This window comes from Trachurus japonicus, chromosome 3, assembly GCF_045865225.1.
Source record: "Trachurus japonicus isolate A0001 chromosome 3, Traja_1.0".
Lineage (NCBI taxonomy): Eukaryota > Metazoa > Chordata > Actinopteri > Carangiformes > Carangidae > Trachurus > Trachurus japonicus.
The window spans coordinates 23917790-23943441 of NC_140909.1; the positions used below are offsets into that span (position 1 = coordinate 23917790).

Sequence of the window (25652 nt, forward strand, 5' to 3'; positions counted from 1 at the left end):
GGACATTACAGACGATCATTATGGAGGTACTTGGATGATTTTTGGTGTGTCTTTTTGGACGAAGAAAGTTAGTATCCATTGACATCCATTATATGGACAAATACTGCTGCGTGGACCCCCCCCCCCCCTAACTCAGAGAAGGCACGGAGGACTCTGAAAATTCTCACAGCTCTTAGTCGACATGAGGGTAAGTAGATAAATTTGAATTTTGGGTGAACTATCCCTTTAATAAACGAAATACGTAACATAGTGACTGGCTGTTAGTGTAGTGAGGTTTACAGTAATAAAAACACCATGCTGCTATTGTGGCTGAAAAAGATCAAGTCACCCCCAACAGACCCATTACAATCACTGGTGCATGGGTCTTGACTGTTGAGTTGTTAAAAGACAAATTAAAAGCCTTTTTGATTTACTTCCCCTTGTCTAAAACTTCCTCACTCCAGAAGTGTTGTCCCAAAGACCAAACAGCACCCATCTGTCACATAAGTAAATTAAACTAAAAGCAAAAGGCACTTCTAAATAGCTTTCTGGCAAAGATCCCTGCACAAACGGTCACTATGAACATCACAATGTGAAGTGAAAATGTGAGCCAATGTAATTTTGACCTGATCAACGTTCTTCCACATAATACGAATGTTGGCGCCAACCTCAGATACATGAACATAACAATGGCATGTTGCTTATACAGGACTGATGTGCTACTGAGGAACAGACTGCAACATACTATGCTAATGAACAAGTCTCTAGTGATTAGCTGATATGTGTCTACATGCTGACCAGTAGCTTAGTTAATCGTTCCTCATTACCTCTGAATCAGCTGCTAAATGGCACATATCCAATAACTAATCATTACTTCCTTATTCTGTACAGATTAGTTACTTTTTTTGAGGTTGCCTCAAGGAAAGTGGTGCATCATAGCCTACTGAACTGTACTGGGAACACATTATTACTTTATGATTACCTTACCATTACTTACAATGTTTCTTCTACTTTCCCTGAAGAAGAGTGTCACAAATTACTACTACTACTACTGAAATCTGGTAGTTGGCAATGTACTGTAGCTCTGAGCTTGATGCTGGATGGTTTATTGTGATGTCAGGTGTTTTCTTTCACATGAATGAGCCATGAGAAAAAGCTGGCGGAAAGTTAGCGAGTGACATGCGCCAGTATCACAAAAGGCAGCGCGCTCACATTGGGTTTACATTAGGTCGCACCGCGAGTGCGATACCTTCACGGCTTCACCTTGATGTGAACCCAAGGCTGAGCAAGTGTAGCGTGTTCCTGCGCTCTGGAGGTGTGGCTTCAGAGAGAAGTCTGAGGAAAGGGGCTTGCACTCCTAAAATCCTACCCTACCTTTAACCTGAAGCATTTTGATTTGTGGCTTTGATCAGGGTCATCATACGTAAAACAAAACATGGATTACATTCAAATAAGATAGGCATGAAAGAACCTGACTGATTACAGTATGTGGCCTAAAGCCACATATCAACAGGAAGGAGACCCATAGACAAATATGTCAATACATAAGTATTGATAAGTTTATTTTATCCATGACAGCTCCTCAACCGTAGCTAATGTTTATTAGCATGCAAACAAAAGTCCTCTGACTTTACAGAAAACTGTTGTCTTCGTAACTGAATAGGGTTTCTTGCCATTAGTGGATGGTAGTGGGTTAGCGTTAGCATTAGAAGTTGTTACCTGTCTTGCCAAAAGCATTGGCCACTGTGACAATTACAAGACAAGATGTTGTAACACTCCCTTGTATGTGTTCAGGGCAGATTGGAGGCTACAGTGAGTCGCTACTGTTAAGTGATATAATAGGCTGTGGCTTCCTGGTTAGTGAGCTGCCTTAAGAAGAAGAGATGGTGTTGCTTTCCTCCATTGGGTATAGGTCTTGGTAGATAATTATGGCTTATGCAATGTTTTTTTCTAGACTGTAACAACTGGCATTGCAGCAATAGCATATTTACATGTAGCTAACAAAATAGTTTCCCTAAACCTTACACAAACATGAATATTCATCATTAATGTATAAATTATTGTTACCATGATGTTTTATAGGCCTAAAAGACACCTATGGGTTGTGTAGGGATTTTTGACTGTTATAATTAACATTCACCAGAGGTTTCTTCATGGTGTAATGCAAAAAGCAAAACACAATTGCATCATCTCCTATCTTGATATAGCAAACTTGCCAGCATACAGTACAGTATGGTACAGTACAGTCCACCTCCAGCAGAGCAACATTCATTGGCATTCGTTCAGATGCTCTTGCTAGCCGTCTGTCTGCTGCACTGTGCTGGGCAAGTAGCATACAGGTTTTTTTTTTTTCTCTCAAAGCTGCCTGCAGCGGCTGAGAAGCATGCTGTGAGAGCAGTGAGAGTGAACCCAAATGGAAAAGTTGGGGGCTGAAATCCAAAAGTTTGAGCTGAAAGTAGAAGGGGGGTGGCACAGAAGAAATATTATTGCCTATTTATAAAGCTTTGGACAGTTTTGTTACGGATGAAAAGGTTGAAAATATAATCACAATAAAAAGGCTCACCTAGTCATGGTGTTTATTCTAAAAAGAAAATAAAAAAGGAGACCCATGATGCCATGATGTTGCTGTGAAGTAACCAGCTGTAATAACTTCCAACAGAGTAGGTGTCAAGCAAAGATAATCCATGTGCAGTCCCATGCATCTGCTCATGAGACTGGCACTGTAGTCCAACAGGGTGGAGCTTCCTTCATCCCATGAGCAGCTGTGCAGGGAATGGCCGGCTCAGGAACTGATTTAGGTTCCAGCTGTTATTTGGCTGAATCGGAGACAGCGGTGCACCATAGAAACGGCAGGATGGTTATGGTGCAATTCTGCTGGCTGCGCTATGTACCAGCAGAGGTGTTAATTAATGCTAATTGCAAGAGGGGGTCAATTATACACTCCATGGTGCATGAATAGGACCACCATGTTAGCAAGCAATGAATCAAAACAACAGCTATCTTCTACTTCCCTTAAACCACGACACAAAAACATACAGGTGTTGAATTACAGGTGTAATAAGATTGATTTTCTGTTCCCTTCAGCGCAAAATGTTCATAATGTTTCTCCAGGGGAAGAACAGAGTTGTAATACAAAACCAATAATTTAACAATTACTTGGATTGTGCACAGATTTTTGGCTTTCAAAACTGGTTTGGAACAATAACTTTACACCCACTACAACGCCAAGACAATGAAGTTCTTACTGGCCTCCACCCACCTGCAGTCCCACCTGCTCAGCAGCTGAGGATGCTGGAACAAACAAAGATTCAGCATGCAGATAAAATGTCTTTTTATTGTCTTCATAAAAAATTCCAGTGTGGCTGGTTTGGTTTCTTATCTACATTATATAGTATGTAATATTATATTACAAAAATGTGACTTCATGGTCGTTGTAATTCCATGTCACCACAGAGAACAGGCCATGAGTGAAAGGATAAAAGTTTAGCTGAACTGTGGAGTGAGAGTTTGCAGAATAAGCTCTGGCCACATAGACTTTCATGTCAACGAATCTTTGAAAACTGCTAGCAGAATGAATTAGACCAGCAGCTGGGACCATATGGTGTTTACGTGGTTTGGCGGTTCAGTGACCAATGGTGAAAACACAAGATTGGTTGGACCATTAGAGTGATTCTTTTTCAGTACAGAACATTTAATGGGCCCCAAAATTCACTGTCCACTCGGGAAACAAACTTTGAGACTCTGTTGCCTTTAATCTCTCATGACTTTCATTATCTTTTGTTTAGACAGGTCCACTTATGACTAGATATAGCTGCACCTGATCACACTGTTTACTTTGATTTTCTTTTGTAGTCGTGTTGTGGAATATTTCTCGCGGTAACCTCCGAAGATCAAAGTGGACTAAATTAGACATGTAAACATTGTTTGATGGAACTTAATTAAAAAGTTACACTTAAGGTTATTCTTCCTGAATATGTTCAATCATAATGAGGGAATAATTTCATATCATAAAGAAATGGGTTTGTTTGTGAATTCTGCTGGGACTTTGTTATTGAGAGGAAAGGTAAGAGAACTATTTGTCTAAGGGAAATTTCACAGGGCTTCTTTTTTAATAACACATATGTTTGTAGAGGCTAATGAACTAGTTTTAATTAGTACAAAATCTCTCTGTGCAGTGCTTTGAATTACAATCAGATATATATATTTATTCATAGTCATTTCCAAAACCTAGAACAACATAGATAAGTTGTAACCTTCATGTTGGTGCAAGTGGAAGACTAAGGCGGGATTTTCCAAAGAATGTCCATATGACCCCATTAGGCCTTAAATGGACAGTTATCATAAATCAAAAATGTATATATTGTCCTGCTCACTTGCGGTGTCACACAAGTTTGAATTTTATTTTCTGAATATTTAAAAAATCCTGTATTGTTTGATTGTTTATTGAACTGAAACCTGAGAAAAACACAAAAGAGGATGATGTTGATTCAGATTATTTAGTGTCTTCTAAAGCCATGAGTTTGGACACATCATGCTAAAAAGCTCTTTGCAATATGTTTTATTTTGTCATATTTTTGTCTGTACGTGGTACACATGACCACATTCTCTTGTAAAAACCCCTCACCTGTCAGTTACTGTAATATCTTTTTTTTTTTTTTTTTTTTTTTTATTACACTGATTTATAACTGCTGTTTTATAAAATGCCAATATCTTACTCTGTATTAGTCTTATTTTAGAAAATGTAATATTCACTTGCTTGATTACCATGCTGCTTTATATCCTGTCTGATGCTGAGCTAACTGCCTGGTAACAACCCTTTCAGAAACACAGCAACCAAATGCTCATAACACAACGGAGGCACAACATACTTTTGGTGCCCTGATCAAATAATCAATTCCACAACTGTCACGTGTCCTTGATAAATCAGTGAACAGGGAGGTTATGGATTAATTGCCATATTGTTTATGGATTAGATTTGTTCTTTGCTATATTTGCAAATGTAATTTTAAATACTTTTACAAATGAAAGTCACTTTTTCCTCAAATACATGTAAAAACTGGAAGTGTATGTGAGATCGTTCTGGTTTTAAAATCTTTAATACTCGATGCTCTACAAGGTGCATGTTGCTAAATAAGTTAGTGTTTAATCAAATTGCAAAAAAAAAAAACTAATTGGTGCACAGTAAACCTGCGGCCATGTAGAATCCACCTAAAGGCAAAGTATAATTAATCTGCTGTGTGCAGTCTCCAGTGTATTTGTATTACACATGTATCTGGATCACTTCAAGAGCATATCAGAGTGCTTGAATCACTCATTTTTGCTCAAGGTTCCCGCAAAGGGTTAATCCAGCCATTACAACATTACAATGTTTAATATGAAATAAAGAAAAAGAAAAAATGTTGGGTGAGACATGTCAATCAATCGAATCCAGAGGAGAAACAATTTTTCTTAATTTGTATGCACCAAGTTTATTTGTAATTGAGGGCATCTCTGCCAGGCAACAGTAATTACAGTTTCTTCACCACGCGAGCCAGAGCCACAGGCCTGCCTTATAAAATCTGGCATATATCAGCAGGGTACAACAAGTGCAAGGTTGTCACCTGAGGGACACTTCCATTACGTGACAAAAGTGAGAAGATAATTTGATTCACTGTTTAGTTAGGCAACCTCTGTCAGACCTGCAGCCGTACACAGCAGTTGGGGAGCATGAAGATTGACTACAAATGAGTCTGCTGACCTGCCGAGGTCACACATTCCAGAAAACAATTTGTTCTATCATTTACTGGAAGATATTGGTGGGTGAAATGTGTTCCATGGCTAGCTAATGGATCAGGTGCATAAAGATAGCAGCTTCTAGGTGCAACATCACTTCCAATCCCAGAGGGCAAATCTGAAATACCAATGCCATTCCAGCAAGTTTGGAAAAGGTAAATGTCTGTAATAGGTAATCAGACTGCAATTTTTCCTCTAACCATCAAACAGGGTTAAAGGAAGTAGGTATTTTCTAGCTTGCAAACACCAGCGGTGCTTGCGCTTGTGTTTGCCTCTGTTTATGTCTTCTTTTCTACTGAAGTTAGCATGCCAAGTCTGTCTTTTCCCTTTGTGATGCAATCTGTGCAGTGTCCAGTCTGCCCTGAAGAAGAAGAGCTGCTCAGAGAATGTAACAACACCCTGTGTTGCAAATGCAGCAGTAGTTCAAGTTTTAGTCAATACTACAGGGAAATAAACTGCTAACGCTAACACTGACTATAGCCTATAGGAATAGGAAAAACGTAAACAGCTCCTTTAACAGTATCTACAGTATGTGTCTAATGTTGTTTTCATTCCACAAATACTATTTCCTGTCTTCAGTGTGTGTGTGTGTGCATGGTGTGTGTATACTACGGTACTCTAGATGTATGCATTGTAGAGTGTAGTGTGATTTTAAGCCTTTGAGCTAACTTCTGAATAGTCAATAATTGATATGATCAAAAACTTGTTATTTGTCAAAAAACAAACAACCAAAACAACATCAATATGAGCGACATTCAAACAAAAGTCTCATCTTTCAGGATTAACATGAAGATGAGACCATTTTCAAAGAGATTTAAAAAAGGAAAAGAGTAATAAACAAGATGAAAGAAACAAGACAACAGGAAATTACATGACATCTAATCTTTGCTTAAAAGAACAAAAACAACAGTGGCACACAAGTTTTACTATAAAATAACATCACAATTTATATTTATATTCTGTTTTATCTATTGCAATGTATTTACTTGTGTAAAGTCAGTTTCTCCCTGTGTACACAGTTTTTGGGAGATTTAAATATCAAATTAGGATTAAAACACAATGGTCTCCAAGCCATATCTCTCACTTTATGAGAGAACAGATAAGGCTGCATCAATCTAATAAGACTATATTATAGTGTGTGTTAAAAGATATTCCTTCTTGGCTGGTGACATACAAAGAGATGAGAGTATAGCGTGTGCTGATGCCATCTCTGATTCCCTCTGAAGTCATTTAAACAGTGTGATCGACTATAGCCTTCTGAAAGTTGAATTGTCACAACTTCATAATGTCATGTTCTTAATGTCAAACTGATAAAGCACATCCTTAAGACAGTATATTTTCTGAGCAAGCAAAACAGAAACTTTAGGGGATGAAATGTTGCCTTCAACATCAGAGACAATTCCAAGCCGAAGAAAAGCTGGTGGGAGGTTGTTGCTCTTTTGGGGTGCGGGTTTAGACTAAAGCTGTAATAATGTTGAGTCAAGTGGGTTGAAAGTCCATTTCTTTTTCTCCTCTACCACATCACGAGAAACGGGAAACTGACTTTTATAGCATTCATGGAGTGCAGGGCCAGACTATGCTAGGTGACTAAGTGAGGAACAGTCTGAGAAATATAATGCTACAGGGCTGCTTTTGTCTTTATCACACTGTTTTATGACGCATAAGCCTGCCAGAAGCACTTTGAGAGATTCAGCACAGCCGTCCTGCTGCTGCGAGGATGGGTCCAGTTGTGCTTCCTGCTCTCAGGCTCTGTTGTTGGGTATTATTCTGTGATGTTTCAAGGCTTTTCAGGAGCTATATTTGAAAAGGTCATAAGAAAAAGGCCATCAGAAGAAATTTATTACCATTACATGATATATTTTTAGAGGGGGTACTCTTAGGGCAATTCACAGTAGTATTGTTTGTCCGAGAAGTTGGGAGACTTGGCTGTGACAGAGCTTTAAAGCAAAAGCAGTCAAAATCAAAGCTGCAGCAGCTGACGTTGCCTTATGTTTTGTTCCTCGTCATTCTACCCATTTATGGCCAAAAATAGACAATACTGATGACATCACTACAGCATTATCCGGGTCATTTTTAGAGCCACCAAAGTTTTACACACAACGTGAGTGGCACTGCTTATTATGAGCAAACTGAACCTTTGGAAAATTTTGAGGTGGCGCTCAAACGTCACTGATGCTGTATTTGTGATTTTATTGTCGCATCTTGGCTGCATAAGAAAACCACACCCATTCAGCAATATTTATAAAAATATATTTCACAAAGTAGGAAACAATACAGGGTATCTTAGATTACAGTACAGAGAGTAAATAATTGAACATACACATTTATAAGCATTAAAGCACAGTAGAAAATATGATCTGCATGTAGGACTATTCCATATATATTGTTTAGTCTACCGAGAACTGCCATAATACTGTATCAGTACAAACTGAGTACGCACGCAGCTGTAGTGCCATTGAGATTCTCATTATGTGCAAGAGCTAACGTGCAGAGACAAAACCTACCACCTCATTGAAAGCTAATGACGTTAGCAGTAACTCTATGTACAGTACAAGTCTTTTTTATTGATATCATACAGTGTAAGCACAATATGCACATGGTCTGGATTTGTGTTTTCACTTTTCTTGGGCTAATGCAGTCTTTCCTAAATGAGATCAGATGTTTGGAGGGAGTCACGTACTACACGTAAGTATTAATTAGACTATTGTGCTCGGACGGTCACTGGCTGTACCCCAGGAAATATTATGAGACATATTTTACACAGAATTAGCATGTGTCAGAAAAGGTCCCATTCCTGCATTCCCAATTAGTTAGATCATCTGTAGTCATTAGTGCTCTTGTTTTTCCTGCTTACATCTAATCTACGTCATCAACTGCAGTAAATTCATGATAAAGATTTGTCCGTAATGAAATAGTGTTAGAGTGTTTGAAAAAAACAGCTGGATGTGAAATAATCTAAACACACTCACTTGAAATTGTCAGCACACAAAATAAATGATTTAAGAACAGATATACAAAAACTCATAGAACATTAATGAAGAATCAACACGTCTCTTGTCAAAAAACAGTAGATTACAATTGTATTTAATGTTGCTTCTGTAAAAAGAAGGCCTCAGAGTTTCTACATTTCTCTTTTTTGTCTTCACTTCAGTGTTTTATAGGCTAGTAACACTTGCGACCCACACCTGTAGCATGTAAATACAAAGAGTTGTATAAAGCAAGCCTTTCCGGGCTTTAGATAGTTTATAAATGTGGCCACCAGAGAACATATCAAATGATAACAAATTCACCTTAAAGCCAATACTGGTTTGTCTTTTTGCTTTTTTCAAATCATACATACATTCATCATTGTAATGTAGACCATATATTGCTTTTTCTTCGTCATTTTGTCTCAGATCACCGGTCAGCTGGCAGACATGAAACAAAGAGTCCTGCTGCAGCTTCTGTAGTCCAGCTTGCTGTCCATGGAGCATGGAGTATATGTGTGTCCGCTCAAGCTTCAGAGAACCCAACAACATCCTATTATTTCCTTTCATTGGGCAACTACCAGCAAACCCAGGGTTTTATCTGCTACTGGCAGTCACAGCAAATGACTAACACCCAAAATACTGCTAGACACTCCACAACGGAATCTAAGTTACACTCCACAAGAATCATAGATCTCCTAATAAAGACATTGTTTGGCTCAACAATTACAATGCGCTTGACGTAGTGGATGACGACTGCTATACCTCACTCTAAGAAGAATACAAAAGGTGGCCTCTCTTGTTTATTAACTGTTTTTTTTTTCTTTTTTTTAAACACCTGTTTTTAAAAGCCAGCAAACCCCCTAGCGTTTAACACACAAGTATGTGGACAGAAAAAAAAATCTGAAAGGTCTTTTTTTTTCCTCTAACAAACCAAAGGTCAGGTCTCGCGGTCGCTCTCGCCCACAGAGTAGAGCTCCCCAAGTCTTCTGAAGCGTGGGCCCCACTCTCTGAGATAGTCATAGTTCTGGTCCGAGTCTGATGACGCCGTCTCCAGTGAGCTGAGGGAGCCAGCAATGGACCCACGACCCTCGTATCCATAGATCTGTATGGAGTCATACGGCGGCGCTGTGGGATCATTGTCTGCCTCGTGGAGACGCACGTTGATGAATTCGTCCACGTCCACGCCGTTGGGACCCGAGTGCTGGCCCGCCCTGGGCATGAACTGCAGGTCCGGCTTGATGTCCTTGCGTGGTAAGTAACCGTTGATGCCGTCTGGGTTCTGCAGCGTGGCGATGTCGAACGCCTCCGTGTCCTCCTCGCCTCCCCCTTCGTCATCGTAACGGATAATATTCTCTCTCACATCCTCGTCATCCTTGATGATCAGGGGTTCATTCTTGTGTCTTCTCAAGGTGACAAATAGTACTACTATTACTGTCGGAAAGAAAGACAAAACATGGAGGAAAGAAAGAAAGACAGGAAGAAAGGAAGAAAGAAACTGGATCAGCTTTGATAAGTTGATTTTCAGTTACATTATTCATGTTTTTCCCCCTCATGGTTGTAATATTACAACAGTAAAAACACCTCACCTAACAGCAGTATGATGCAGGCCAGGATGGCGATGAGAGCCCCCATACTGAGGCCGATGGGTAAGACGTAGGCCTCCACGTTGCAGGACAGGACAGTGCCATCCGCGTTACAGCTGCACACTCGGATGGTCAGAGTGTTGGTGCTGCTCATCGGAGGGTTCCCATTGTCCGTCACAATGATTGGCAGGAAGTACATCTCCTGTTTTTGTCGTCTGAAGGTGTCGTGCTTGGCTAGAACACTGATTGAATTGTCTGTCAGAGAGAGGTGAAGCCAGATATTATTATTTGTAATTGTTGGTGCGGATGTGTAAAAACGTTATTATTATTCATAGTGGTGACAGATTGAAGTTCTATTATTAAATTGTGTGAATATCAGTGCAGCATGAGGATAAACTAATTTCGCATCAATCGTCACTATGGGCTTTTTTAACATTCTCACATTCCAACACCGTAGATGAGTTTCAGACACCTTCCCTTTTGGCTCGACAGTCCAATTTGGGAATTCTGAAGGAAGGCGAGCCCCAGTTTGCTGTGCCCTTTGAAAGCTGAAGAAATGAAGGGGCTACGGCAGGCGACACTGGCTTAGAACATGGCACATGTCGACCCAGAAAGGTGCCAGCTGCTCTTTGATGACACTTCTGTGAAGCTGTCTGCTCATTAGCTGGCTCTCCTTACCCCTGCTCACATTATCAAACACTTGCATCCCCATAAGAATATACTCCTGCTGATCTTATGGAAAATGTACAAGATTTCTGATAGTCTAACCTTTGCCTCTCTGCTTGAGGGTGCACTGAGAAGAGGGGTGGGGGGGTGGGGTTGGGGTAGATCTGGTGGTGTAAAGAAACAGCCAAGTTGAAACATCTGCATTGACAGAGCAGACTTAATCAAAAGATGCAATGCTTCATGATAGAATTATTTGCTTTGCACAATCTGTAATTGATGTGAACATATGCTCAGATTTATTTCCTTACGACTGCTGCCACAAAGTGGTACGCTCTGCCTTGTGAGCACTGACATGTCCTATTTCATTTGGATCACTCTGCAGTGCGTAGCGAGTGTGCAACTATCTACTATGCCGTACTACAGCGTCAGAGCGTGTCCTGGTATACAGGTCAGTTTCTTTTTCTTGGCAATTTTTGATGGTAAAAATAGAATCACAAATTTCCTGCCAATCAAATTGAAAACATCTTTGCAGATAGATAAAAGGTTTTCCTTTTTTTTTCTTTTATGGTTTTGTTTTATACATTAGGGCACTTTAAGTGTTACATCTAATCTAATTAAAACCCTATGAACACTGAAACATTAATAATCACCATAAGAAAAGCAAAGGCTCATTTGAATATTTTTTTTCTGCTATTAATAACTTAATATGTGGGAGGCTCTAAATGACAGTAGCGACAGCAGAAGTGACACTAACGGTAACTTCTGCTGTCAACTTTCTGAACTCTCTGAAGATTTTTTGAGCAGCTACACATGGTGCGTTCATGAATGTCAAACCAGCAGGACTTAAATGCTTTTTAATAACATAATATCAAAGGATAGGAAGAAGCAAAAGAGGTAATGTGGGAAGGTCTGATTTTGTCTAGACGGAAATAAATACTTCTTTTTTGAAGTGGTACAAAGGTGACACTTTGTACCACTTCTTTCTTACAGGAACAAATGAGCATGATTGCTTTACTGAATATATGGATATGTTAATATCTGCAGCTTTATTGTCCGTTTAATGTGAAGCTGGAAGTGATTAACTATTCCACTATGTGTATGTGCTGACAAAATAAACACAAACATGAAATAATAAAGTGTGTACGTATTTACCATAACACAGTGGTTCTCAACCTGTGAGCCGGGGCCTACTGGTGGGCTGCAGAGATATTGCAAACACTTCTCCTGTTTGTATTACATTATGATGATACAATTTGTATGTGGTTGAAATATTTGTAAGGCAGTCCATGAGTTGGAAAATGTTCTGAACCACTGTTGTGTCCAACCAGCTTGGAGTCCACGTGATATCTTAAAAGTCGAGTCAAAAATAATTAGCAGATTAGCTTTTAAAGTATCCTATTTGTCTTTTAAGCCTCTGATTGAGAGAATTGGGTGACAGTTTGACTGACAACCCTTTATTGTTTTGGGACACCAGTAAACACAATCTTGTAGCTTAAAGGTTATGTGGATGGCGTTACAGACTACAGACTACACTGTCTAAATTGACTGTTGCTATTTGCATTTGAGTTCTTGAGCAGCTCAGTGCACTATAGCTGACCAGCTAGTTACCAAATAAATTAGATTAGCAAGCTGCCATTGACTTATCATTGGTATGAATGACTGGTCCACTGTGTGCACAGTAAAGTGGTACCATCATAAAACCAATACTACATCCAAAATAGGAATTTCTCCCTTACAGATGCTATGACAGGAAACCAACAATAAGTGCCAATGATGCTTGTGGCTAAAACATTGGCATAAGCAGAGAAAGTCAGTAGTAAGTCAGTAAACTTATCAGTTACAAAGTAATATCTAAAAGGTTCCAGTCATATGAAATCAAGGTAGACTGTGGCTGCAGTTCTCTTGCATGATTAAGCTGAGCCAGGGTGTTGAGATGGTTGTGAGCTCAACTTTATATTTTGAGGAAGGAAGATTTTCTTTTCTTTCATTATTTAAGCACCAAGTGTAAAATAAGCTTCTATCAACTGAAGTGTGTTTCAGGCCTCCTGGTTAGCATGTTGTCTCAGTAACTGAGGATGGTATAGGCCCTACAATGTTCTGCTGCAGGCCCGCCCCCCGAACGCAGCCTTGTCAGAGTGCTTGATATCTTGTATACAGCTGGTCAGAATCTCAGCCATTTTCCCCACTGTGGGCAACCCCTAACCTCTTCACTGTGCAATCCCTACAATTACACTCATCATCGCAAACAAAAGCAGCACACACAGGCTCACAGGAGCCTGACGCTCTTCATTGAAGTGTCTCCCACAGCTGCCGATTCAGCCACTGAAGTGTTTTGGGGGCATGCGGAATGATGGGCTTCTTTCCTCTGCACGGAATTAGCAATAGACAAGTGGTCGGTGCTGTATGTATTACATACTGTAGCGAGAGCTGAACCACAACCTATATTTATTTCGGTTACAGGCAAGTGATGTAAAATGCAGCTGTTTTTGCTGTGCTGTGCAAATGAAGTGCTTTTATTTATTTATTTGTTTTTTGCATTGCTTGTGATTATTACACTGGTGTCTCATTTCTTCCTGTCTGGTAAATGTACCTGTTTAAAAAGTAAAAGGGTTTTTTATTTTTGTCAAAATGGATCGTCCATTTGATGACCTAATTTTTATGGACTCTTTCCTCCATCAGAGAGTGGCTGCAGTAAATTAGCCTGCAGGCTCTACGTTGAAACAGAAGGATAGTACCATATGAAGATTTTTTTTTGCCCCGAGCCGAAAACATTACACAACGTCATCAGGAACACAGCCTGTTCAGAGTCGGGCATGGAGGGGATTGCAGCAGAAGAGGAATTGAATAAAGACAGGAGAAAGATGGCAAATAAACCAATCAAGAGTATTTAGCAAATAAATTTAGCACCATCTGCCACACTGCAACAGCTCCTGGGAAGTCATCCTACATTGAGCTGCAAGACTACCAGGAAAAGCCATTTGGATCCCATTCATTTAGTTTCCCTCAAAACGCACTGGGGAGTAAAAAGAAGCTGGTGTCCAGACAATTTCACATCTGCTAATTGTGAGCTACACTGATCCACCAGATTTCATCTCCAGAACGGCTAACATGCCGCGGGTTAGAGATTAGACTGGAAAGCCATTGGAGAAATCTACAGAACCTTCACTCATTCTGCCACAAGAAGAGTTGCTTTTCTCTGTGTTTTCTTTTTTCTTTCACCTGGGTTGTTTTTGATGGTGAAATTGGGGTTGTTAAGCATCTCAGGGACCAGGCGGAAGTCAAAGTAGTGGCCCTGGATTGGATCGTCTTTGTCCGTTGCCTTGATGGTCTGGATCACCTGCGTTGAAAACAGAGAGATGATAAGATAATACCAAAAAAGGGCTCAAAGCCATTAGAGGAGGCGGCCTATTTATTACCCTGTTTTTTGCCACCCGAGATTTCCTCGTTGTAATACTGGCTGGATCACACCTGATGAAATATATGCTCTATTCATTCCTGGAGTTTGAGATTATAATCAATGAGGTCCTGTCTCGTCTGGCACACTTTCAGGCTCCTGGCTCTATCTGTTAATCTGTCATCATAGGTCTTATCGTGCTGTACGTCTTTATGATTGATTGGAAATTAGAATTCAGGCCCTGCAGGACAGCTTCCCCTTTTTCACTTCTCTTTTTTTCTCCCCTTTCAATAAAGCTCCCTATTGTACATACACAGGTCCCCTGAAAGAGGTCGATTGATGAGATGGAGAATGCTAAATACTCGTCCAGGATTTTTGGCTGGGGGAAGCATTGTGCCATCTGGAGCAGGACATGAAAGACAGTCTTGAATTATGATCCACTCTGATCAATCCTGACTGCTCTCATTTCCCCTTTGCTCCGCTGACACTGTGTCACGGGAGAACTGTTGCAGGGGGGGAAAAAAGGCTACACTCCCACCTCTAGTTTCCCAGTGAAATAAATAGGCTATAATTCACTGTGGCCAATCATTAGAGGGGAGGAAAGAAAGAGAAAGAAAGCAAGAGAGAAAAAGAAAATGATAGATTGCTTGTTTGATGAATGAGCCACCTCTTTCTTTACCTGTCCAGGTTTTCCATTTTCACACAAAAAGGTCTCGTATGAGTCTGCAAAGTAGGGGGCATTGTCGTTTACGTCCATTACCCTGATGGCCACAATCGCCCTCGATATCTGACTGTGGTTTCCTAATAGATAGATAGATAGATAGATAGATAGATAGATAGATAGATAGATAGATAGATAGATAGATAGATAGATAGATAGATAGATAGATAGATAGATAGATAGATAGATAGATAGATAGATGACAAAGTTGAAAAAGACAATGAGCAAAATGTGTGAAAACTGTGTGGAAAAAAACAAGGTTACACATGAAATGCCAAATAAATTCTGTGACCTAGTTTTAATTTCCTTTATTTTCAATCTTTATTTCTCCCTTCATTTCCTGAGCTGATGGGAGGACAGATGATACGCCACATCAATCTACATTTCAGCTAGTATCAGTGATGCAAAACAGGATTCTAGGCAGCAGGAAAAAAAAAAAAACATCATTCAAAGTGCTTTTGAAAATCCCCTGTACACTGTAATGTTTAAAACATGAGGGTTAAAACATGCATATTAATGAGTCACTGGTAACTGAAGTCTAAAAAGACAATAAAAGGCAGTTTAATTAGATTAGATTTTGATTGGAATTATTCATCGCTGGTAATTGACAGTCCCTTTCGAGAGTCCACGTAAACTGTTGTATTTATTAATTTGTGGTGCAAATGCCAACTTTTAGAGCAATTATCTGTAAATGTGGCCCTAAGAAGGACGAGTCGATTTGGGCCTTTTTATTTTCTTTTTTTTATCTCATTCATTTATCTATTTAAAGCCACTCAGCCACTTTAGAAGAGGTCTGATGTTCTGTTAACGGCAATAAATGCGGCGTCTCGTCATTTTAGACATAAACCTAAGATTCTCTGAGGAGTAAGGTGTTACACAGTGAGGGCTCTTGGTGAGTTTTTCCTTTTCACAAAATACTGCAACATATTGATCTGGACTGTGTCCACTGCTCAGTAGCTATAGATCTTCTTTTTTTAAGTCACATTGTGTTATTTTACCGAACGGTGTCAGTTAAACAACATGTATCTACAATCAACATTTTCTAATGTTACCATAAGCAGCAGGTTGTGCTGGACTCATAAACTGTATAAAGATGGATGTTGTTGAAGAGTGGAAGCTAGTAAATACTCATCCAGTTGTTGCCCAATGCAACAAGCCCTCAATTTTGCAGAACTTAAAACCTTGATCGAAGTGAAACAGGTGAGTCTTTAAACAATTCTACATTTGCTGTTGCTGACTAGTTGTCATGAAAGCAGCCAGAGAGAGTTTTGTTGCTGTTTTGTGTACCCGACTGCAAACATATTCATTTATGTTGTTAGTTTGGACATTTTAAAATGAGAGTCTATGGAGGTTGACTCACTGTTGGAGCCACAAAAATATTGGTGTTTTATTTTTCTTTATTTCATCATCCTCTCCATTTAATAATAAAAATAACAACATGAAACAGTGGACAGGATGCCCCACATATTCAAGGTCTCCAGCGGACCAGCGGATGAGTTGAAAAAGAGGTAAGCAGTGAGGAGAGAGGCAATTGACAGTCTGATAGACAACGTAAGATGGATTAGGGCAGAGGGAGAGCGGGAGACAGCGTCCCTCCTCCTTGCAAAAGTGACTTTCCCCCAGCAGCAGACAGGGAATAGAATCTGATTAGTCAGATGTCAACTGGTGCGAGGCGGCAGAACGTGTCTCCGTTTGGGTGGCAAATGGCATCGGGATAGAACTGGGAACACATCTATTCCTCTTCACGCCAGAGAAGACACCGCTATCCCCTCCCCGTCTGTGAAGAATAGCAAAACTGCCATATTTATTTTGGCAAATTCCTATTAGGTGTTCTCAGAGATGCCACTATCTCCAGCCACAGTTACTTTGCCAAGAGGCATGAAAACGCACTTTAAATGTATGGGTGCAAGACTTGACAAGGCAACCAGCTTATCAAATGAGACACTCTCAATTCCTCCAACAGGGCTGCTGCTACGGTGGTGGGATTTGTCTGTGCTGCACGGCCAAAACATTATGACAGTGTTTGAGCTTTCATTTATTCTGACAATTAATGTGCTTTTCCTTTGATTAAGGAAAGAAAGGGACAGATAGAGAATGAGACAGAGAGGGAGAAGAAGAGAGATAGAGCAGCAGAGGACAGGGGGAAAAAAAGTTACAAGCTGTGTAAATTTCTATTCCAATAGCCTTAAGGGCTACATTAAGCTTTATCACAACATACAGCCCCCCTGAAACAATCTGTATGCAAATAAAGCCTTACATATGGTCTGAGCTGTTTGTAGCTCTGCCGGCAAGATTTTCTACGTAGTCAGTGAGTTTTGCGGTTCGCAGATGTTCTTTAATCTGTAATGGATGCTGGCATTGGAGCAATCCACTCTGGAGCGTGACTTTAAAACTGTTTATTTGATACGTCTTAATGTTCTTGCATTCCCACAAATTGACTACTGAGCTGTTTAATTCAATCAAAACTCAGCAAATTAACTTATTTAATGCCTCTGTGGATTCAAATGCTAATTGTTTGTGCCATACTATTGAAGCGATTAAAGAGAGATGGTTTACAGAGCGCCATACTGTCGAACCAGAGGATTGTGTGCAGCAGGTCTGTGATTCCTTTTGACAGAAGTCGCTCAGAGGAAAAAAAAGATCTTGTACGTGAACCTCCTGCAGTTCTCCTTTTTTTTTTTTTTTCTTCAAAATTTGCGTGCAAATGAGTGTCTGGAATTACACTGATTCTCAAAATAGGAAATTGTAATTCATGAGAGAGGATTTGTGCGCACCGGGGGGAGAAGCACATTTTACTTACTGACTTCTGTGGCGGTTACTGTTATGTTGTGCCACATGTCTGTCTCCCGGTCCAGAGGTTTAGCAAGTGTAATCTTTCCATCGTCCACGTTGATGTTGAACTGCCTCTCCAGGTCCGTATGCCGATCGATGAAGTATCTGCAGAGAGACAACCGATTGTCAGAAATTTGAGCTAAAAGAGTTCCTGAATGGCAGCGCAAAAGTGTCTTTAGGGGCTCCTTTGGGTGTTGCGGCTAATGGGACCTTACCCATTAAGAGAAACCTGTAGATTAATGCATATTAAAACCAGCAGGAAATCAATAATTATCATCTGAGGAGTAATTACAGGCTTCACATGAGCAGCAGGAGGCATTAAAACCTGATAAGGCCCAAGAAGCCCCCCTCCCTCGCAATCACGGGTGACACCCCCACCCTCCTGCACAAAAAAAAAAAAAGACCATTAGTAAATGTTATGTCAGGGTAAGAGATGGGGTGTTGGTAACCCTGTTTGGGCTCTGTCAACACTCAATGGCTCCCGGAGGCTTTGCATTAATGAGTTAGGACAGCACTGTGTCACACAGGGGCTCAAACAACACAGGGTGGGGGAGGGTGAGAGAGGGGATAATGGATGTAATGGAAATGAACCACTGACCGGTCTGTTATGTGTGACCTTGTATTGTCTTAGGGGAGAGGTTTTTCTTTTTTTTTTTCATTGTTGTTTCAAACCACAGAGTGACTTTTGTGTCAATAAAGCAGCTCATGTCAGAGTGAATCAAACATGGTTTCAAAGGAAGCATTTGACAAACTGTTTCTCGGCGACCCTTTCCCTGTGACACGCTGACGTTTTGAGACTTGTAGAGTCTTGAAAAAATAAGAAAAGAAAAAAAAATACAGTGGCAAGACATAAAACTCCCCAGAAAAAAAGGAAGAACTCCAGCAGCGGGTATGAAATTGGAATGCACATAAAAGAGAATTTTCCGATGCCATTTGAAGTTGTGAAATCGCTCTTTCATGTTGCAACACGCGCCGCGCCAATTCTTGGGACGAGCCCACACAAAACTGACTAAAAAAGAATCTGTCATTATGGGTCATCTTTGGTTTCACACATTTCATTAGCCATTATATGTGACTTTCATAAACATCCTACTCACCCAAAACACAAGGCCACAGTGATTCACGTGAGCTAATTACAACGTGTACCGTGCACAAGTGTTTTCATACCTCCAGGACAAACTGTCCCTGTTCCTCTCTCTCTCTCTCACTGGCTCACTCCTACATTACTACACAATCTTTTCCCCCTCTTTCTCACCAACAGAAAGTTCTTTTTCCCCTCTTTTCCATCCAGCTGGGTCTCAAGCTCTCCCTAATCCAATCCCTCTATCCATTTTTTTCCACTCCCTCAGACCCTCTTCTCCACACAGGCATCACTCAGCCACCAGACGCCCTGCTGACCCCGTCTCTCTTCCTTGCTAACCCTGGGTCTCCCACCATCTCGCAGCGTAACCGCTCATCCCTATCAGTGCAGACCTGTTGGCAGAAACCCTGCAGTATTTATATGAGAGGAAGGAGAGAGAGAGGGGGTGGAAGCAGGAAGGGATGAAAAGAGAAATCGAGAAAGAGCAGCAGAAAAAGCCAAAGACAAAGTCACAACAACAACAATTTATATGAAGGAGAGCGCTGCTTATACAAGAATGGCAAGAAATGAAATAAATAAACCACTGGCCCAGATTCCAATTGTTGGGGAGATGTACCGAGCCGTGACATTTCCATTTTTGAGATGAAATGGTGTAAAATCCTCTAGACGCCAGGCTGGGAGAGGTCCATGAGGACTCTTCTCCCCCCCTCTTTCCACCCACCCTCCCTCTCTTTTTCTCTTGCCCTGCAGACGCAGAGCACTTTTAAGACAGGCAGACAGCAGCAAACCACCTGGGAGCAGCCTCTCTCCTGCAGACTGAGTGGATCCCAGTCAAACGCTGACAGCCTCACGTGGAAGCGAGGAGACAGACCCTGAAATGTTCTGCCACCTGTCACTCAAACTGACAACGTGATGTGAAAAGAATTAAAAGCAAATAAAAAATGATATCTGAGCGTAATACGTGCGCAGTTTTCTTGAGTGTGATGTGGAGAGTGTGTGCAAATGTGTGCCTCTGTATGTGTGTATGTGTGTGTCATCATCTCATTTTACCTTTGCTGCACTTATTCACAAGCTTTGAAACAGCATTGGACTGACCTCAGCCTAACAGTCAAATATAACGTTAGAGGATGTTTGTGCCAAATATTTCACAGTAGAGTAGTTCTCTTACAACTGATGCGACACACGTCCAGAAATATCCAGCCTCAATATAAAACAAACATGATAACAAATGCATCGGTGTGACAGACGCTGCTCCATGAATGAAAAAAGTAAGTACAAGCTGTAAACGTTTGACACTTGAAAAAAGGAATCATGGCCTTAATCGGTCAATAACTGGACAACTAAAGTGCATGACTAATACCAGACTGCTCGAGATCAAACCAAAACGCCCAGATAATGCAATTGGAAACCAATTTTCTTCTCTATGTATACACTTTAATCTGACTGAAACTGGACAATGTATGTGTGCATGCTTCACAACAAGTGATATGTGTATCATAGAAACCGGCCCGAACCTGACCCAAAAAAAAGAGTGTGATGCGTCACCGCCGATTCAGTGCATTTCATAATAAACAACACAAAGTACAGTATAACCAGCAAGACGATGTGGAAGCCCAAGGCCCGACCCGACCCAAGTCATTTGTAGTATGTATTTTTGCCCTGTGCTCATTCGGGCTCTCAAATTACTTACTAGGTGACGGAATAGGTTAACTGGACAGGGTCCGTATAGCGATGCATATCCCCACCTATGCTGAGGAGGCTGACATGTTTCCATCAAGTATTTGATTTTCCCCCGTTGCATGTGAACTGGGACAAGGACAGAATTCCAATGAGACATCAAACTGTGCATGTAAACACACTCAGTGATATTGTCTCTCTTTTCCCACACTCATTTATGATTCCTGCTGAGTTTTGCACTGCATTTGTCAAAGATCACTTGTCAATCAAACATTATGGCCAGAAACTCTTGTCCATTTGAGCTTCTCCATCAATCTTTTGTCTCTTTAGACACGGTGGCTATCGTAGCTCGTACATCACCCCTTGACTTTCTTTTCCAATACATAATGAGTGTGAAATCTTCCCCTTGGAATTATAAGGTTCTATCTGACATTTTCTGACATTGTCAAAATTGAGTTATTCACATTCCAGCTCTGGTACTACTTATTAACACAACAGGAGGTGTTTTTTCAAGTTTTATGTATTTTTGGTCATTCAATCTGGAAAAAAAAAGGTTCTATCTACTGTACAAACTCAAACTCTATCTTGGTTTTCTATACAATCTGGTCAGAATGCAGATAGGACCTTATAATTACAAGGGGACGAAATGGTTATTTACACCAAAGACAAATCAGACACTGGGCAGCAAGTGGAACTAAATGTGCAATAAGAGTTTAACTGCTACAGTGCTGCTATAATTAGTGAATCATACTTCCAACTCAGGGCCGTTTTATATTGATGTAACAGTCTTTCATCTTTAATTGAATTATATAATAGAGATACAACCACACAATGCCATAGCAATTCAAACATTTGCCACTATCAATCTGGTAAATATTTGGGGTCTCTCAGTGAATAATATTTTCGAAACAACCTTTCTCAGAAATTCCTTGAAATTGAGTTAAATCAACATCAACGACTGTGGCAGCAAGTGTTATTAATAAATGCTAAATATAATTTATCAGTAGCATCCTGTCACAGAGGTAAAGTTATTCAGCCAGGAAACTGACTTAGTAATACAAAAACACAAATGTTGCTGTTAGCCACCATAAGACATTGGTCATACTGGACCAAGCTAGACCGTATCAGCAAAACTCCTTACCCTATTAAATTTAGCTTTACACTTTATTTCCATAGGGAAAGGAATGAACCTTAATTAGCCAGAAAATGTACATGTATACTAAAACATACTAAACAATATGCGCCATGTCAGTACAGTATATTGGTCAGGCTCTATTTAGCAAGCTGTAAAGGTTAAGCTGCCTTGGAAAGGTTTCTATGGACATTTGTGTTTCTGCTTTTTCACACCTGTGCATGTGTGACAGTGGCTGCCGGGTTTTTATCTCCATTAGAGTGTGAATGTGTGCATCTGAGTGACTGAGTGCCTGTACACATTTGGGAAAGAAGAGGTGAGAAGATCAAGAACAAATGTTTTTTTTGTTTTTTTTTCCCCCACAGAGAACAAAACGCCTCTGCGACATTCCTGCTTGTTATTAGGTCAGTTATTCCACTGGGAGGATCACAGATGTAGAACTAATTTTTTTTTTTTTTACCGTCCACTGAATGCTGACCAGTTGTGTTTAACACCACTTCTCTATTCAGGTTGGATCCCAGGCATCTTTTACTTATTTATTTATTTTCTCGAGAGTCCAAAGTTAAATATCAATAACAAAATCTACATAATCAAAAAAAAAGAAAAAGAAAAAAAGATCAGTATGTTGACATTAGATTTCCATTCATTTCAAAGACATCTCCTTCACATGACTGCTTGTATTACCATATGCAGCATGTCAGCTGTCAGCTGTGCTATAACAGCATAAGAAAGCACCCTGAAACAAGCTTTACCAAGCACTATTGCATTCCTGCAATTCCCTGCAACAATAAATGAAGATAAAACAGAAAGAGAGAGAGAGAGAGAGATAATACAGACTAAGATGCACGCCAAATATGTTTAAAATCCAAAGCAGCAGCAGATTCTGGCAATGCTTGTCACAGTATCAATATTTTGGAATACAGTCCCAGCTATTGCATGAAATCCAGCAGTTCGTGTCAGACAGCTATAGTGACTGCCAGATGTCACATTGCTTTTTATTTGTGATCAGTCAGGTAGAAAACGACAGAGCACAGGCTCCAGAGAGAGGCAATACTGGGGGAGTATTTCATGGAGTGCACCTGAAACGTTGTTGGTTGGATGCATTAAGTACAGCTAAGGGGTTGTTTGTCTCCAGAGTGCAGAGGACATGGCAGCCCACCAGAGCACTCGCCCCGAGTGGTTTAGACGCAGACTGGTTTGGTCTGGTCCAGCTCGGAGGGATGGGGGTGGTGGTGGAGGTGGAGGTGGAGGTGGGGGGGTTGGAGGGCAGAGACAAAGAACGATTCTAATCAGAGTCACTCGACTTGAGAGCTGGTTCAGATGGTGATCAGATGAGCGTTTGCAGTAACACTGCCATTACCGCTCTGCCACTCCAGCACTAAAGATCCACCCTCTCCAACTATAGCCTTTGTTTTTGGGGCCTCTTCTTTTTTTTCTAATTTTCAAAACACTAAGTTAGAGAATAAGAGACTGTAAGAAAAAGAGGGGTGAGGAGGACAATTGGAGGCTGATAAGTATAAATTACGATTAATCCAAGTGTAAAAACCAACATGTACTTCAGCTGATATATTCACTTTTAAATCTGCTTTGTTTTTCAGCTTTTTTCTCGCTTTTCTCAAATCTTGAAAAACAAATAAAACGGCCATGGTTCCTATTATTACTGCTTACGTCTTTTAAAAAAAAGTTTAACAGCTGAGAAATATGTTCTTTAAATATAAAAAAATAGCTCCTTTCCAAGTCTGCTTGCTTCACTATTCTGAAGTATATCACCTAAACATACTGTAGATCTGCAATGAGTCTTGGATTAATACAAAGTGGGGCCTTTGACGAGGTTTCTGTGGCTTTATAACCACTGTTTATTTTCTCTTGGTCACTGTTGTTGTTGTTGTTAGTTTGTCTTGTTTTTTGCTGTCCATATTGTTTATTCACTAAATTATGTTTGATGTCTCAGTAACATTGGGTTCTGGGTAAATGTGTTTTTTTAATCATTACTCCAAGAAATATAACTGGGAGATTACTTAATAATCCATATAATAATAAACGTAATGCACTGAAAAAAAAGTGTAAATATTTGGGTTATTGATGATGGAGCTCTTGTCCAGATTTTCCAGTATTTGGAATGTATCTGTTCTCGTAAGGGGAATTATTGAGGCTACAGCTTTCTGTCAGCCAGTATATGTGGAGGATTAAAATCTTCCAGACTGCAATCATTTTATCAGCCGAAAGCTCAGAGTTAGGCTAATACAAACCCTGGCTAGAAGTAAAATCAAATGGTCTTTGGTGAGGGTGATTCATCATATTAAGCCCTCCATGACAATAGTTTGTTTCATCTCATCCCCCCACAAAGAAAACACTTGACATCTGTGATAGATCACGCTCATCTTGAAGATTTGCAGCCAGGGTAAAAAAAAAAGAAATGTACATTTTGGACTTCAAGGAAAATCTCAGAGATAAAGCAATTTGTTGTGACAAAATGCAAACTGGCAAGTAAATGTCTGGTTGTGTGTGTAATCTTTGAGCACTTATTTTCCCTGTTGATCAGTGGTTTTACAGGAGTTGGCAGATGATTAATGCAGCACTTCTGTCAGCCACTCACTCCCCCCTCCTCTTTCTCCTGGAGAATAGAATTGGAAGTTTGAGAATGAGTTCAATTAAAACAAATGTAACAGCTCTTGAGAAGATGTTTAGAAGGGTCCTTTCTGTTTGTCTGACTGCAGTTTCTTTTTTATTGGCCTGACACTCACATAAAGTCCTTGAGCACTAATCCATTCTGGGGAAAAAAAACAACAACAAACAAAAAACAACTCGCAGAAATCATTCAATTGGTGATTAACAGCAACTGAATGACCTAGGGAAATATGAAAATATGAACAATCAAGAGAAACAGACTGCAAAAAGGCAAATAGCCTCCTGCACTTAGATGGCAGCCTCTGACTCAGTGTGCTGAAAACATTTAACAAGTGCCAAGACAGGATGTTGATATCTGGACAGTTTCATGGCAGCAAATGTGTGAGATCGTGTCAGGAGGGTGCTGCCATCTGCATGCATGCTCATTCATTATTCAACTAGTTTTTCTTTCAATAACAGTGAAGGAGGGAAAAACAAGGCAGTAAGGCAAATATAACTAGTTGTTCATACAGCAGATAATTCAAAAGAATATGCTGTTTTCAGATGATTCAGTTTAATGATACACTGGACTTTTGTACGCTGTGTTTTTTCCTGCTTGTTTCTCTCTAAAAATCCAGTCTTGCATCAACAGACTTAGAAGCACTGTGACATAGAATAAGGACAGAGAGAGGTAAAATATGTCATTATACATGAAATATACTTCTCCTTTTACCAGGGGAGGGACATCGTGCAACCTCAGGGCTCAATTCCTCCTGGCAATCTCATCACTAAACATGAGGATGCCACCAGAAAAGGAAAAAAAAAGAAAAAAAGAAACGGCTCTGCTCTATAGCTTCAGCCAATCTATGAAACCCAGCCTGCTCTCTGCTCGCCATGCAATTACACACAACCTGTTGAGTGTTGTCCCGGGAATGTGGTCAGCAAGTCGCTGGAGAATTAATGAAATGCCAAGATGGAGGGAGAGAAATTGCCTGTATAACCTATCCTCAAGGTGCCCTTGTGGTATTTCCAAGAATAAGTCACACAAGATGAGAATATAGCAGGGCTAGTAATACAGTGAAAGAGAAAAGTTGTGCAGCCTTCAACTCATAATCTACTTGTTACAAGCTTTTTTCTTTTTTTCTTTTTATACATCTGTGGAAATGAGAGTGATCATTGAGGCTCTTCCTCACTGCCAAAGACACTAGAGCAGTCTCCAAAGGTCACAGGCAGGCATGA

General features: G+C 40.2%; 1 protein-coding gene across 2 annotated transcripts in view; it reads right to left on the reverse strand.

The window, feature by feature from the left end:
* Positions 1-7987: 7987 nt before the first annotated feature.
* The window catches only part of cdh8 (cadherin 8), a 102956-nt gene continuing 85291 nt past the window's right edge, over positions 7988-25652 (reverse strand). The window contains exons 8-12 of one of the 2 annotated variants that reach the window (XM_085767402.1): positions 17885-18021; positions 15043-15164; positions 14189-14306; positions 10307-10558; positions 7988-10151 (exon numbers count right to left, since the gene is read on the reverse strand). In XM_085767402.1, the coding sequence (XP_085623528.1) occupies positions 9658-10151; positions 10307-10558; positions 14189-14306; positions 15043-15164; positions 17885-18021 (1123 nt within the window). In that variant the 3' untranslated portion in view covers positions 7988-9657. The remainder of the gene's footprint in view (positions 10152-10306; positions 10559-14188; positions 14307-15042; positions 15165-17884; positions 18022-25652) is intronic. The other variant, XM_085767410.1, reaches the window with a different exon arrangement.